Source organism: Prionailurus viverrinus, chromosome A1 (genome assembly GCF_022837055.1).
Source record: "Prionailurus viverrinus isolate Anna chromosome A1, UM_Priviv_1.0, whole genome shotgun sequence".
NCBI lineage: Eukaryota > Metazoa > Chordata > Mammalia > Carnivora > Felidae > Prionailurus > Prionailurus viverrinus.
In genome coordinates this window covers 105,611,486-105,628,299 of record NC_062561.1, presented here as the reverse complement: position 1 = coordinate 105,628,299, position 16,814 = coordinate 105,611,486, and the positions used below count along the sequence as shown (strand labels likewise).

At 40.3% G+C, this 16,814-nt stretch overlaps 1 protein-coding gene across 2 annotated transcripts in view; it reads right to left on the bottom strand.

Annotated features, from left to right (window-relative positions):
* Window positions 1-537: 537 nt before the first annotated feature.
* The window catches only part of PRRC1 (proline rich coiled-coil 1), a 36,291-nt gene continuing 20,014 nt past the window's right edge, over window positions 538-16,814 (bottom strand). For both annotated transcript variants that reach the window (XM_047864559.1, XM_047864564.1), the window contains exons 7-9: window positions 15,920-16,023; window positions 9,799-9,901; window positions 538-3,639 (exon numbers count right to left, since the gene is read on the bottom strand). In XM_047864559.1, coding sequence (XP_047720515.1) covers window positions 3,430-3,639; window positions 9,799-9,901; window positions 15,920-16,023 — 417 coding nt within the window. In that variant the 3' untranslated portion in view covers window positions 538-3,429. The remainder of the gene's footprint in view (window positions 3,640-9,798; window positions 9,902-15,919; window positions 16,024-16,814) is intronic.

Sequence of the window (16,814 nt, the reverse complement as noted above, 5' to 3'; positions counted from 1 at the left end):
ATTATAAATTTAACAGGACCTTTCCTAGGTTCCAAATGGGTGTTTTTCTAGTCTTCTGCAAACAATATTGTTTTCCTTTGGCAAACAAACAAAACACCCACATGAACATTTCGTTGTGTTTTGTAAAGTACACCCTTGCCTACCAAATCAAAACAAAGCTCTCCGCCCTGAGATCACAGGCTCAGAATAGCATATACCAAGGTTGTTTTGTTGTGTTGTGTTTTTAAAGAAGGTTGTTTGTGGATGTTAAGGGTAAATTAACCCCCTAGTCAAGAGATCTCAGGAAGGCAGGCCATTAACTTCTTGCCCATCGACTCTATCTCCAGAATATCCTCTCCCCTTAATATTCTGAGTTCTCTGAACTTGAAATCAGCATTTCTAGTACATCTGAATGCTACCAGTGAACCGGGAAGATGTGTTTTAAGTTGCTACCGTGTAAGAATTCTTGACAGCCAGTAGCTAGTTTAGACGAAGGAATGTAGGTCCTCCTAATACGTTAATGACTTAGCATTTAAAAAAAATCACTATACACCTTAGGGCAATAAATTGAGGTATTATTTATTTATGACATATTTACATACTTACAAAATTGTTTTTATCCAATATGTCATCCTGCATAGTATCTGAAGAATGAACATCATATTCTGGGAGTAAAAAATCCACGTTTTTAAATAATTTATACATAACCCAACATCTCTTGGGTCACAAAATACCAATTTGGCTTCAGAGAACACATATACCGGTTTCGGGTTTTTTGTAGTTGAGGAACAAAGTAAATTCAACAACATATTAAAGTAATTTAGCTGACCCTGAGTATATCACGAATTTGCATAATTTTTGAATACATGCATATAATACTTTCCTTAAACTTAGAACTGTACTACCATTTGGCTGTATATTCAGTCATCTCGATCTTCTACCTCATTAATCCTTGAGATAAAAAGGAACAGAGAATGGAGAAGTAGTAAAGAGACCAGAGGGGAAAACTACAAAGACTACCTGAAGCTTTCCAACTGAACGAGTCCGTGGCAAAACTCTGGGTCCGGGGTTACGTGACAAGCTTATTAAGAGGAGGGTCTTGAACTGAACCATCTGAGAACCTTCTGTCAACTGAGGTTACATGACTCTTGCCGCATTTTTCCTGTCGTCTTTGACACTACTTAATTAAAAGTGTACAAGCTGAGAGAATTCAGTTAAGTAATTACTTGAGCACTTCAGAAGAAAAACGTACTGTGGCCAGAAGTAAAGAGCCGTGTTAAAGTCTGGTTTTCCTGAGAAGATTGAGGGACAAAAAAGCAAAGACCCCTGGGCTGACGGATGACCTGAGTTATCTTATGCCAGCACAAGGAAACCCTGCCTGCCTGCCGCTGCCAGGGCATGAACAAGATCACAGGTTACTCTTCTCGCCCCGAGTACAACAAAGAAAGCTAACAATGAAAAAACAAGCCTGAGGTTGGGAATACAGCATGTGTGCAGGCAGTCACGCTCAGACACCTTTCAATGGCTGAGAAAGGAATCCAGAGGCCGGAACCAGATCACATGTGCCCTTCCCGGATCCAGAGAACGGAAGGCTCAGCAAATTGGCAGGAGCGGGGAGATCACTTGGCTTCCTTCACCCAAGTGGCAGAAGAAGTGAATAACTGGAGAAATGTGGGAAAACTGTCATCTGAGGGAGGTCCATTGTTGTGTCCTTAAAAACATAAAATATTTGCGACTTGCTAAAATAAAACAGACATTCCTTAGGATCCATAAAATTCGCTATAACAGGAGGGAAAGCGGCAGAAATATGGTAGGGGCACCCTTCATCCCTAACTGTGTTTTCTCCTCAGGCCAATGCCGCAATAAAATACTGTTAGCTAAGAGTACCTTTTTAAAAATAAAGGAGAAAAGTACATGGTAGAGAAAAGCTCTTTTTTATTAACGAGATGGAGGAAACATAGACTGTTCCACAAATAGCAATAAAAGAGGAGAGAAAAGTATTCGATCCCTATTATGCCACAGCAGCTGGTTACAAGTCTTTTCTCTCTCTCATTACTTTTAATGACAAGTCTGAATTTCACCAAACCACAGTTGTGAAATTAGTGCTTCTCATCCTCAGGTAAAAAATAGCACGGATCAATTAAGTACTCAAAACAATACAAAGAAACCGGTACATGTAATGACAGTGCAGGGTAAGAGCTTTGATACCCTTTATAAGATTGTGCTAATTCTGGTCCATCTAAAGACTTGTATAGACGAGTAAATAAAAATTAAGTTACACTTAGGTAAGAAACTGTCCTCAAAAAAGTTATATGAACTTGCATATATAGAGTCCAAAAGTATAAGACAAAACTATTTAAATTTTGATTTATAGAAATTCAAAAACGGTAAAATATATTATTTGGGGGAAAAAGAAGCTTTCACTAAATACAAACACAATGAAGTAGATAAACCAGAATGAGTATTAAATAGTTTCACTGAAAACTTCCATAAAGAGTAAAGGCAGAATGGCACCAGGTTAGAAAAGCAGTGTTTAAGGCAAACTAAACATTAAGTAACCTTAATTAAAATGAGGCGTACAATCCCATAAATAACAAAGCAATTCCTCTGAACAATTTCTCTACAACAGCTGAGAAAACACGAGTGGAAAGAGAAATAATGGCCAACATCAGAGTTTACTTGGAAATACTGAATAGTATTACATGAAAATAACCCAAATGTTTCTGATGTAAAATACACTTGAATCACGTGCCGCTTAGTTGTCCCACAACCACGGCAAACAAAACCCATCACGCCAACGTTTGAGAGTATAAATCTGTGAAATGCCAAAACTTACTTTGAAAAAAATCTTTCCTTTTTTAGACTATGTATGTGTGTACATGATAACACCAACAAAATTATCAATTTCATTATTTTGGCCCATGTAAAAAATATGCACAGAAATGCAAACCATCTCCCTGCAAGAAGGTGTCTGAGGGTCAACTATGAGCACATGGCTCAGTATCTGACCTGAGATCACCTGCACACACAAGAAGCATCAAAAACTAAGAAGGAAGAGATTAATCTTGAAATAGAAGAAACAATGACACGTTCTTTAATGAGTTAAGTCTTCTTAACGAAAAAAATCAAGTACATATCATTAAGTTAAATGTAGTAGGCACATGAATTTGCACCTTATAAATTTGGTATTTCAAAGTATCTTATAAAAATATTTATAGATTTTCTTTTTTAAGAACTGTGGTACACGAAATGACACGATCAAAGAAAGGATCTGTTTCTTTTCATCTACTGGAATGACCCCATGCCTTTCTAAAAAAGAACAACCGCAGCGCACAGGCAAACTATCAAGACGGCTGCGTTCACTGAAGCTGTCCACTTAGGGGAGGTACAAGGTCTAAATACCGCCAGGCCCCAAGCAAAGGAGTCTCCGTGCCCGGGGCGAGCGTTCCCTCACACGGTCCTGGGGGGCAGGCGCTGTCTATACATGCCGGCAAGGGCTTTGGCCGCACTGTAGATCATCTGTCGCCGAGACATGCCCGTGAACGTCCTGTGCCAGTCAGTCCGGGTGACATTTACTAAGCTCTTTTCCAGAACTTCACCCACTGTCACCAAAAGGCCTGACCACCTCAGATGGTAGTCTTGGGGAGTGAGACTTTGAGCCTATGGAAAAAGGAAATTTATCAGATTTATAATACATTTTAAAAACGATTGGACCTAGCTCTGACATTCCAAAGTCTCTCAGATTACTTTTGCTACAGATGAGGACAAACCCGGAGAAGCTATGCGAGCAGCTACAGGAAGTGACCAGGCTACAGAAGAACCTAGAACAGTGCTTCACACACCTCCTGTGTTTACTGTCCACGGTAAGCTCATTCTCTTGCTCACATGTCATGTCAGCCCTAATCGAACGACTCCCTCTAACAGAGCTCAGGGTCCAAGGGTTGAGGTCTCAGTGCCAGTGTGTTGCTCCAGGTTAACAATCTGAGTGGTGAGCGCACCTTCCCGTCCTTTTCCACAGTCCCTGGTTCATCAGTGTGCTCTTCGGAACCTTTCCACCATGTCAAATTTTCATTTACACGTTTCACTTATAAAGTGTCTAGTCTGGGGCATGTCGGAGGATCTAACATTTTATCAGCAGGTCTGATTTTTGCTTTGTCAGTACACACATACCCTTCTCATGCTGATCTGCTAACAAGTTATCGCTGTGCTTATCTGCAGCAAAGAGATGTCAGTTCTGTAGAAATACTTTTTTCTTCTTCAATAGGTTTTGAACTGTGTGAGTTGATGAGCTATTGCTTGAACCATCAGGCCGTTTCTGGCATAAACCTATCGTGGCTAGGCTAGAATATCGGTGATACCGGGACTTACAATAAAAAACTTACACGTGACCACTGAACAATGCAGGGGTTAGGGACAGTGACCACCTGGTATAGTTGAAAACCCACATATAACTTGTGATTCCCCAAAAACTTCACTACTAAATAGCCTACTGTTGAGAAGAAGCCTTTGTAATAACAGAGTCAATTAAGACCCACTTTGTACATTATATATATACCATATGCTTACAATAAGGTAAGCTACAGAAAAAAATGTTAAGAAAATCATAGAGAAAATAAGTACTGTACTGTAGAAAGTCTGCGTGTAAGTGACCTGTGCAGTTCAAACCCATGGTGTTCACGGGTCAACTGTGCTTGGTCATCCCATCCCCTCCCAACTCAGGGGAGGGAGGGAGACTGCAAGGTGACCAAGTAACCACGGCCCAGATGTACCAATCATGCTTATCGAATGAACTCCATAAAAACCCAAAAGGATGGGGCTGGGAGAGCTTCTAGACTGGCGAACATGTGGAGATCGAGGGAGAGGGGCGGGCTGGGAGAGGGCATGGAAGCGCTGCACCCTCTCCCAGTACCTTGTCCTCTGCCTCTCATCCATCTGGCTGTTTCTGACTTGTATCCTTTCGTAACAGGCAAGCCATCTCGTGAGTCACCAGGCTTCCTGAGAAGGAAGGTGTTATGAGAACCAACGTGCGGCAGTGGGGCCAGAAGCAGAGGTGATAACCTGGACTTGGCCCTGGTGTGTGAGGTTGGGGAGGGGCTGTCTTGTAGGACCGAGTCCTTACCCTATAGGATCTGACACTATCTCCAGGAAGACAGTGTCAGAGTGGAGCTGCAATGTATGATACCAGCTGGTATCCTAGAATTGCTGGGTGGTGTGGAAAAACCCCTCCCACACACTAGAAATGGGTAGGAGACCTAGTTAGTAGGTGTCAGAAGGGGTAGCTGGCTTGCACAGCCGTGGCTCATGGAAACACGTAGCTTGCCAAGAACAAAGATGAAAAATGAGGGAGGAAGACCGTCTGGTTGCGGGGCGGCCACCACTTGCATGGAACAGCATCTGGGATGTACTCGGTTACTAAAAGGTCAAGTTACCAGTGAAAATTAGAGATGGATCCAACTCCTGGGAAGCTGATTTCTTGGAAACCCAAAGAAATGCAAACTATTAACAAAAAGGCACAAGAGTCCCTTGGTGGTTGTTCTCTACCACAGCTACACTCTAAAAGAAAATGGTGAGTCCAGCCTTGATGCTGGGCCCAACTCGACTTGTCTGGCTTCGTTTATGCCACTAGCCTCAAGGCCACCCTCTCCAAGGTACAAGTTATGCACGGACAACACAAAGAACCTCTCAGACCTCTGGTCACTAAGAAGGTGGTCAACGGAGAGGGAAGACCTATCCCTTGTCCCTCTTGCTGGAAACACAAAGACCTGTGCACACAAGCAGAGACAATGGCCAAGAGTGGAGAAGAGAGGTTTCAAGTCCCTCGAGCTGCACTACCAGGCCTACTGGTGAAGCCGTGATGAGAGCTACAATTAAGAAAGTGAAAATGGAAGGGTTGATTGGGTTATGGAAGCTGAATTGTTTCAGCAAGTTTTATGTGAAGGTGTCTCCTTGACTTGGATTTTATGTGCAAATGGTGATCATGTCTGTTTGGGGAATAGCTGCCCTGCCTATTATTGTAAAACCATATCCTGTGGATAAGCTCCAAATACAGTCTAGCGTTAGGGGGATAAAAGTACAGATCGAAGTACCAATGTGTAAGGAAACTGTTAGGTTTGAACAGGCTTTATGTGAAGTGTTTTGTTTTGTTTTTTTTTTATCTGATTGCATTTTGGGCATGGACACTGTAATCACTGTGGAAAGCTTCCCCAGCCTAGCGAAGGGCTGTAAATTCACCCTTCAAGTATCATTTATTGGCCATGCTATACAGTAACCAGTAGGACTGGCTGAGCCCACACTGTGTGAGGCAGAAGCTGTGAGCTGGCAGTGACAAACTCTGTGCCAGTCCGATGTGGAGCTTTGACTGAGGCTTATGGCAGAAATCTGAGTGCCATCCAGCGACATTTCCTGGGACTCGGGAGTAGCATGTTTCCATCTGAGGGGCATTTACTACCTTGCTACCAGACTATTAGTTAAAGCTACCCGGTTCACTGAAGGACATAAAATGATTTTGAAATGTGAAATACGCATAACATCTAGGATGATATTGCAGAATCCCTTAATAGGACGGCAGTGCCCAGGAAAAGTTCCTAATGTGGAAATGGTTTACATACAGGATCATGATGCCTAGGGAGACAGTCATGACCAGGGCCCCTCTTTTCCTCTAGGACTCACTTTGGAGCCATGGGAAAAGCTGTGAGAAGCAACTGCCATGTAGACCGTGCCCTATGAACAACTCTCAACTGAAGAGCAAAGAGCTAGCTGCTTGGTCCGTGGATGGCAGTTCCACAGGTGAGGGGACAGTCTACATGGAAGGCCATCACTTGGACAGAAGAAGGTAAAAATGAATCAGCTCCATGGGCTAAAATGCACACTATTTTCTCAGCATGATTGGGGGTTTTACCAGTGTCTTTTTTTTTTTTTTCCCTGTTTCAGTTTTTACTGACTCAGGGCAGTGGCCAATGGTCTGACCATATGGTCGGGCAGGAAGGCACACTGGATATGTTACCTATTAAAAGGTTGCCCATGTGGGGCACAGCCCTGTGGAAATGAATCTGAGGGGTGCAATGAAGCAAGACAGGATCCCATCAGAACTTCTTCCAGGTTTGGAAGGTGAGTGGAATGGACAAACAGATACCCCCGCTTTAGATGGCTACCTGGGTCTACAAAATGAGTGGATAAATACAGAGGTAGGTTGAATCTAGACAGAGTCCTCTTGCATTCTCTGAGACAAAAAAATGCCAATATGAACTGTCTCCCAACCGGAGACAGAAAGCATGCAAATGGTTATGCAGCACGTTCCCTGCTGGGAAGACCATAAACACAGACGACAAAGGAGACTGATGGTGACAGCTCTGGGGGCTACAGATGAGCCTTGGCAGGAACAGATGTTGACTTTGGATGGAGCTTTCCTTACTAAGGGGTAGGTGCAAATGTTCAGACAGCCTAACAGAACCTGAATAGAAGATACTGTGCCAATTTGGATGGCTGAGCGTTTCTCCAGAGCAAGGAACACACCTGACAGCCCGTGTCTAGCAATGGACACGATGGACAGAGATATCCTCCTTCGAGAACGAGTTTGGTCCAGAAGAGAAAGGGGCAACAGAAACATAGCTGTCTGAAAAGCTGCAGGTGTAGGCATTTAGGTGCCGGCTCACATGAGTGTGGCACTGAGCGTGAGTGGGATGAAAGAGATGAAAAGCTCTCTTTTCCTGTGGATGTGGGGCAGGGGGCAGACGAGGATGATGGTCTCACGCTGCAATTCTGGCCAAGGGAGGGTGACCCTGGTATAGTGACTTGTTCTTTCTTCCTTAGATCACTTCAACTTTTCATTCCCGTTCGATGTTGCAAACACAGACGTGGAAACAGGGATGACTCCTAAGCAAGAAACTCTAGGTATGGTTTCAAACTTGACATTACAAAGTTCCTAAGGGCCTACGGGGCAGGATGTGCCCTCACTCTCTGTGGCAAAACTGGGTGACAGGGAGTGTGGCTACACGTACCAGTGGTGGAGACAGCCCACCATAGGGAGGCGTCATTTTGTTGCATCTCGCTTTACCGCGCGTTGCTGGTACTGCACTTTTTACAAATGGAAGGTGTGTGGCAACAGTAAGCAAGTGTATTGGTGCCACTTTTCCAACAGCGTTTGTCATTCTGTCTCCTAAATACGTAATTCTCACAATGTTACCAACTTTTTCATTATTTGTTAGTGATCTGTGATCGATAATTACAACTTGCTCAGTGCCCAAATGAATTTTTTTAGCAGTCGTGTATTTTTTAATTGAGGTATAAACGTCATATTGTGTTTTCAAATATAATGCTAATTTGGGATAGAGGCAAATAAGACCGGAAGCAATGGGAGGAATAATTCCAGAAAAAAAATCACTAAGTAGAAAATTAAACTTGCCAGTTTTACGAGAGCTTTCTGAGAGAATAAATACTATTTTATCAACATGGGAAAAAAATAAATATAATGCTCTTGTACGTTTAACAATATAGTGTAAACATAACCATCATCTGCACTGAGAAACCAAGAAACACATTTCAGATGCGTTACTGTGACACCAGCTTTATCTCAGGTCTGGAAGCAAACCTGCAAGATCTCTGCACCTCTGTAACCTCACCTTGTCTAAATACAAGTGGACTGAGTGGGGATGTACTTGCTAGACTCCTACGGCCACCTCCAAAGTATGCCAGCAGACGCAAGGGAAAAAGTTTGAGTATGAAAAGGAAAACAGGGTAAATAGTAGCTATGGGTAAAGGAACGAATTAATGGGTTATACAAAGAGGGAAACCAAACATTATGCTAACACCTCAAAAGGCCAGGGCAAGAGCTAACACTGGCTCTGAGCTCCATTATACCGCAGGCCTGGAAGGGTAAGGCCACCACACCCGGTTTAGGAAGGCAACAGAAGACTACAAACCTGAGTGGCCTCTCCCTGTGGACATTTTGACAGGACGTGATGACACACTAGATAGTTAATTATTACTGAATGGGATTCTAGTAATGTGCAAGTTGTCTTAAACCTTCGTGGTGGTTTTGCTATAAGGAATTTGTGTTTGAAGACCAGGCGGTGGACATGTAATACTGTGGTTTATAGTAAGAAATACATATTGGATCTTGGACCCCAGTTTTTGGCACAGTGCTCCTACCATCCTTGTAATTTCTTAAGGACTGAGAACCACATAGATACCTTTTGTTAATCAAGTTGAAAGCCCGAACCTATGGGCTTGGTAACATGCCTCCATAACATACTAGCCATAAAAACCCACAAGGATGGGGTTGGGAGAGCTTCTGAGTCAACATGACAAATCTGGAAAAGTGGAGGGTCCAGCCATCATGGAACCTCTGTCCCCCTGCCCCATGCAGTTCTTCCATCTAGTCATTCTGCAGTTAGATCCTTTTATAATAAATCCATAATGGAGAAAAAGTGGGTTTCCTGAGTTCCAGGAACTTGTTAGAAAAGATGAACTAAAAAGGAAGATCAAGACAAAAGATAGGAATAATTAAGGGAACCAAAATGGTAGATAACGAAAAGTGGATATAAAACCAGAACTGGTAAATCGTTTTTCTGTTGTTAGTAGCACAGCACAATCATAAAAACAAAAGAGGAAATTAATGATTAAGGTTGCCAAGTATTATCTTTTCAAAGACAGCTGGAAAACGAAGAAGAAATTGGAAAGCAAAGAGAAAAAGCTGAAAGGGGAAAGAATTAAGAAGCAAAATCAAAAATGTATATCCAGTGAAAAATCTAACAAAAGCTTTTATTGTTAAAACAGTATTTCAAGTTTCTGTGGAGTATAATGAAAAAGGAGAAAACCAACCTGTTGTACACATTCCAAAGGCACTGGTGTGGCCTGGGTAAACGTTTCAAGGTGAATGCCATGGGCAGGATCTTCAACTATCAAACAGCCAATGTCAAACCACCTACAACGGGATGGATGAGGATTAAGTTGTTGATGTGCCATAAAAAAAAAAAGTTACAGTGAATAGACAAAACTAACCCAAAAACTATTATCGTTCAAACAGGAAATGTTTTTCTAATCAATTTTCAAGCAAACAATCCATAAGAATAATATATAAAATTACCTATTAGCTTAATTCCAAGAGGAGGGAGGACACTTGGTAAAATATGAGAAATTTTACATTACCATCTCCATCGTTAATACGTAGCTGATTTGCAAAGTTAATAGCAGATTAAGCTCATTCAGAGGAAATAAATCTTCTCATTTTTGATAATCAGTCTTTAAAAACACTTCAAGAAAACTTTGTTCTATTTAAAGTTACTCATAAATTATAAAAATACATTTTATAATTGCCTTAAGTCATCTGTAACACTACCAGCATTTTAGATAACTAGAATTATGCAACCACCAGATGCCATGAAATCATAAGCCTGAATAACAAGAGGATATATAGAGCAAAAAAAGTTCACTATTTTTAAAAATATGTAGATCTAATAAAGTGTGATGGAAGAGAAAATGAATTAGGTAACTTCTATTTACATATTTAAAGAAACAGCAAAGTAAAATATAGAATAAGTTTTGCTGAGGATTAAAATGATCAGACATTACATTCTTAGTATTCATATCCTAAAATCTGGTTTCAAAATAACAACATTAAATCACACTATTTATTTGGCATACTCATCAGTAACTTGTGTATAACTGTAGTGACTGTTAGGCAAGCACTTGCTGAAAATGAGACTCACTGAAGGTAAAAGTCCCTTGGTGATGCTGGTGAAGACGCATTAGAAGAACTACAAGGTCCTCTTTGTTATCTAAAATTCCATCAGGCTCTTGAGCATGTCAACAGCGATGTGGCTAAAACTGCAACCAAGATCATGCCCTTGGAAACCTCCTGCATTTCTTTCAAGAGTGCTATTGGCCAGGGAAACTTTAGGTCCTCCTCCTCTCCCAAATACTATCCTTCAAGAACTCCAAGGGTACTCCCCACCCCACATTCACGGACAATCACTGAGGACCCCTCTCCAGGTAGCTGCTAAAATAACCAATCTCATGTGGCTGCCATTTTGACTAAAAAAGAGCTCAAGAATTGTGATTCCAAGATACTTGAATACCTTTTACCAGCAAAAATCTCAAAACAGAATGTGGGAACCGCCACTGTATTTTACAAAGACAGACCACCACCACCTACCACCACCAGTCAATTCACACACAAAAAAGACATTTTAATACATTTAACACAAAACCCAAGATTTCTGAACTTGACAGGTTAATCTCTGAATAAGGACAGTCCATGCTTACACGGGCTTTTGTCCAGGCATGGTACAGACCATGTTAGTTTTCCTCACCTAACATGAACTGATATAAAATTCATCAGAGAAGTATGTCGGTACTGGCTCTACTCTTGGTTATTAGGTGTCAACACATTTTTTCGACTGGCTCTTCCTGGATGGGTATCTTCTTAATTGTAACCGTGTTTTTGACTTTATCTTCCCGGCATTTATTTCCTACAGGACCAGGACCACAGCAGAGAGAAAGCAGGAACTGTCAAGTGGTTTGATCCTAGGTTTGCTATTTGCTCTGTATGTTCTCCCTCTTGGCTCGTCTGCACTTTCCTATCACAGCCTTTCCGTCCCCTCCTCTTTAATCCACACTAGAAACCAACAGATTTCCTAATACTACAGTATCCCCTTGAACAACGTGGACATTTGGGTTGCCATGACCCCCTAGTGCAGTCAAAAATCTAACTTCTGACTCTCCAAACACATATAAAAGCCTACTGTTGACCAAAAGCCTTACCAATAACAGTCTATTAAAACATGCTTTGCATGTTTTATAGGTATCATCTACCATATTCTTGCAATAAAGTGAGCTAGAAAAAAGAAAGAAAATCATTAAGAAGAGGGGCACGGGGGTGGCTCAGTTACGTGTCTGACTTCGGCTCAGGTCATGACATCACAGTGCACAAGTCTGAGCCTCATACAGGGCTCTGTGCTGTCACCACAAGCCTCATATTCCGATCCTCTGTTGCCCTCTCTATGCCCCTCCCCTGCTTGTGCTCTCTCTCTCAAAACTAAACACTTAAAACATCATTAGGAAGAAAAAAGGGCATTTATAGTACTGCATTCTATCAGAGAAAAGCTGTGTAAGTGGATCTGTGCAGTTCCAATCTATGCTTTTCACGAGTCAACTGTTTTTCTATCCCTAATCTTCCTAAACGCCACTGTATTGGTCAAAAGGTAATTGGTAGGAAAAATTCCACAGCTAGCTACAATGCGGCAGTTTATGGCAGACCAATGCTCCCAATGAAAAGGTGGATGAGGTATGTAAATCCTACATGTAACCAAATTAAAGAGCTGTAAAAGCCAGGAGGGCAAAATGGAGTAACGCTCTGGATTGGGAAAAGCTTTCAGAGTGAGGTGAAGACTTTCAGTTGGACCTAAGTACCACCTAACCTTAATTCAGCAACTCGACTAGAAGTGAAGGAAGCTCATTCATTAAGTCCACAGCATCTCCCAAGCAGTGGGGAAATTGTTAGACTTTTCTCTGGGGTGGGAGGTGCTCAGGACCTGTGACAATGCAGACAAGCTGGCATGCCACCTCAGTGAGCCCTGGCCCCTAGGACACACACACCAGCTCAAGCCATCTTGTGAAGGTGATGCCAGCATGGTATGCCCTGGGACCTCCCACGACTCCAAACACACATCTACACAAAGCCACGACTTCAAGACTGAGAAAGGTAGGTGTTTTTGCCTAAATGACAAACTCCTATGCTTCAAACAAGAAAAAACTCAGAGCTACACAATCTAACGGAAAAAGAGTTCAAAGTAACAGTCACAAAAGTGCTCACTGGACTGGAGTGCGTAAACTCCAAACATAAAAAAGAACTAATCAGAGTTAAATACAATAAGTGAAATGTCAGACTAGAAAGAAGAACAGATCTGTGATCTGGAAGAGAGGGTATCATAAAGCAAAGAGGCTGAAAAGCAGAAAGAAAAAACATGAAGATATGTAAAAGTGATCTCTGGAATAATATTAAGCATACTAACACTCGCAGGGTCGGGGTCCCAGAAGAGAGAGAAAGGAGCAAAACCTTCCCTGACCTGGGGCAAGAAAGAAATATCCAGGTCAAAGAATCACAGCCCAAAGCAAGATGAACCCAAGGAGGTCCACATAAGTAAAATGTCAAAAAATAAGACAGAAAATCCTGAAGACATCAAGAGGTAAACAACCAGTTATATACAAGGGAAACCTCATAAAGCTCTCAGATTTCTCCACACAAACTTTGCAGAAAAGAAGGAAGTGGCATTATAATCACAGTGGAGGAAAAGAAAAAGCCTACAGTCATGACTATTCTACCGGGCAATGGTAATAGTAATCACTAAAACAGATAAGTAGTTCATTACCACTAACCCAGGCTTGTAAGAAATGTCACAGACTTTTGTAAGAAGCAAAGGCCACAGAGATAACACTATAAAGGAAAAAAATGTACAGGTAAAAGCAAACACACAGCAAAGGGATAGATCAATCACTTATACAACTGCAAAGGTTAAAAGGCAAAAGTAGTAAAACCATATTTACATTAATTAAGGGATTCACGGTAAGATGTAAAATACGACATACAGAAAGGGTGGAGAGATGAGTAAAAATGGAGTTTTTGATTGGTGTAAGTTAAGAGACCGTTAACAGACTGCTATATAGGTAAGGTGTTATATAGAAACCTTATGGTAACTACAAACCCAAAACCTCTAACAGATAAAAAAAAAACAAGGCTACGTATAACACAACAGAAAGTCATCGGTCATAATGAAAGAACGACACAACTACAAAACAATAAAATGTCTAAATGCTCCAATCAAAAGACATAGGGTGACTACATAAAAAAACAAGATGCATTTATATGTGGCCTAAAGGAGACTGACGTCATACCTAAAGACACATATACACTTTTAAGTCTATATGTCTTTTTTAAATAAAAAAATATTCCACGCAAATGGACATGAAAGAAACCAAAAAAAAACTGGGGGAACAATACTTAGACCAGACAGACTTTAAAACAGACGGTGATGAGAGACAAAGAAGAGCATTACATAATAATAAAGGGATCAATCCAACAAGAGATTATAACAATGGCAAATATAAATGAACCCAATAATGGAAGATATATAAGGCAAAATTAGCAGATACAAAGAAGAAATTGACAGTAAAACAGTAACAGTAAAGAACTTTCCCACCCCATTTGTATCAATGGATAGATCACCCAGACAGAAAATGAGTAAGGAAATGGTGGCTTTCAACAACACATCACACCAGATGGGCTTAACCCATCTATATAGAACATTCCTTCCAAAACCAGATGAAAACATACTCTTTCCAAGAGCACATGGAATGTTCTCTAGAATCACTTAACAACCAAGAAGGTGAAAGATCTCTACTCTGAAAACTGTAACACAGCCAAAAAAATCTGAAAACTCAAAATATATAGAAAGATATTCCATGCTCCTGGACTGGAAGAATTACAATTGTTAAAATGTCCATACCATCCAAAGCGATCTAAGATTTAATGCAATCTCTATCAAAATTCCCATGGCATTTTTCACAGAAAGAGAACAAGACCCTGAATAGACAAAGCAATCCTGAGAAAGAAACAGCATCACACTCCCCGATTTCAAACTGTATTTCAAGCAATATATATTACCAAGCTATACTCATCAAAACAGTATGGTATTGGCATAAAAACAGACACACATCAATGCAACAAAATAGCTGACAAACCTACACACATGGTCAATTAAAATTAATTTACGACAAAAGACCCAAGAATATACAAGGGGGAAAGGAGAGTCTATAGGATAAATGGCCCTGGGGAAACTAGACTACTGACACCATACAGAAAAACTCAAATGGATTTAAGACTCGAACTTAAGACCTAAAGCCATAAAACTCCTACTAGAAAACAAGAGGGAGTAAAGTGCTTGCTATCAGTCTTGGTGGTGATTTTTTAGATTGGACACCAAAAGCAATGGCAACAAAACCAAAAATGATTCAGTGGGACTATATCAAACTAAAAAGGTTCTACAGAGCAAAGGAAACCATCAACGAAATGAAAAGGCAACCTACTGAATGGGAAAAATCATTTACAAATCCTTTATCTCGGAAGGCATTAACATACAAATATATTAAAAACTTCAAGAGCACAAAAACCAAATGATTAAAAAATGGGCAGAGGCTCTCAATAGTTTTCCAAAGACATACAGATGGCCAACATGTACATGAAAAGGTGCTCAAAACCACAATGAGATCTCACCTTACATCCATCGGTATGGCTATTACCACAAGTCAAAAAAATAACAAGTGTTGGCAGAGATGTGGAGAAAAATCCCTTGATGAGAATGTAAACTGGTACAGCAGTATGAAAACAATATGGAGGTTCCTCAAAAAATTCAAGCATATGATCTATCAATTCCCCTTCTGAGTATTTATCTGACGGAAATGAAAACTAACTTGAAGATACATGCACCCCTCACCAATGTTCACTGCAACAGCATTTACAATTAGCAAAACATGGAAGCAACCTAAGCACGTCAGTGGAAGAATGAAGAAATTGTGATATATACACACACACAAACACACACACTATTCAGCCATGAACAAAGAAGGAGAGTCTAAAGGAAATAAGTCGGAGAAAACAAATATTGCATGATCTCACTTATATATGGAATAAAAAAAAAACAAAAAAACTCACAGATACAAAGAATAGACTGACGGTTAGCAGTGGGGGGGGTGGTTAAAATGGGTGAAGGAGGTTAACAGGTATCAACTTTCAGTCATGAAATAAGTCGGGATAAAATATATAGCACGGTGACTATAGTTAATACTGTACTGTGTATCTGAAAAATGCTAAGAGAGTAGATTGCGAAAGTTCTCATTACAAGAAAAAAAAATTTTTAATTATGTTAAAAGAAAAGAAGCCTCTTACTTGTCAGGTAGCAATTCTGCGATGAAGTTTTCCACTGACACAGCAATCTGTTTTTCATGGATCACTCCAGTTCGACGCAAACTATCTATCCGTTCCTGGGCGCCCTGAATGACAACAGCACAGGTTAGAAGCCATTTCAAGTTACTCAGTATTCTATATACTAATTCATGGATACATAAGTAATATATACATCTACACAAAACACACCTATATACCCACTGCATATATCCAAAGAATACAGAAGTATAAACAGTACAAGAGTGCAGTCATGTTCTCCTCCGTATTAACGTTTACAGAGCACTTTCCATATACACTATTACTTTGGTTGTTACTATAAAATGGATTATTTTTACATTAATGTTCTAATTGGTACTAATTGTACTAATATGAAAACTGTGTGCTACTTCTTAATGTTGATCTGTCAAGAGGGTATCTTACTGATAAATCTTTTTTTAGTCCTAGTAGTTTTTATTCAATTTGTTCTTGAGTTACCTAGGTAGGCAATCGTATCAACAGTAAATGTTTTTCCCTCTTTCTTATTTCCTTTAAATATAGCCTTAAAATAAGCACCAAAATGACGGATGATGTATTTTTAACTGCAAATGGATATACTGCACCAAGATTTATTCAGGAAAATACATTTATGCAACAAAACTGAGGGGCTGACAATGCTACATAACTCAATACCATCAATACATATCTTACGATACAAAACTACAAGTTTACAATAAGGTTGCTGTTTACCTACTTTCATCTTAATTACTTCATAAATAGTGATAAGGGAAGTGACAGGAATGTCTAAAAAGTTAGACAAATGTGTTCTAATTTTTAATAAAACTTGCCATGGAGAATACATTAACCTATTTTTACTATGGGTAACAGAGCTAAGTAGTGA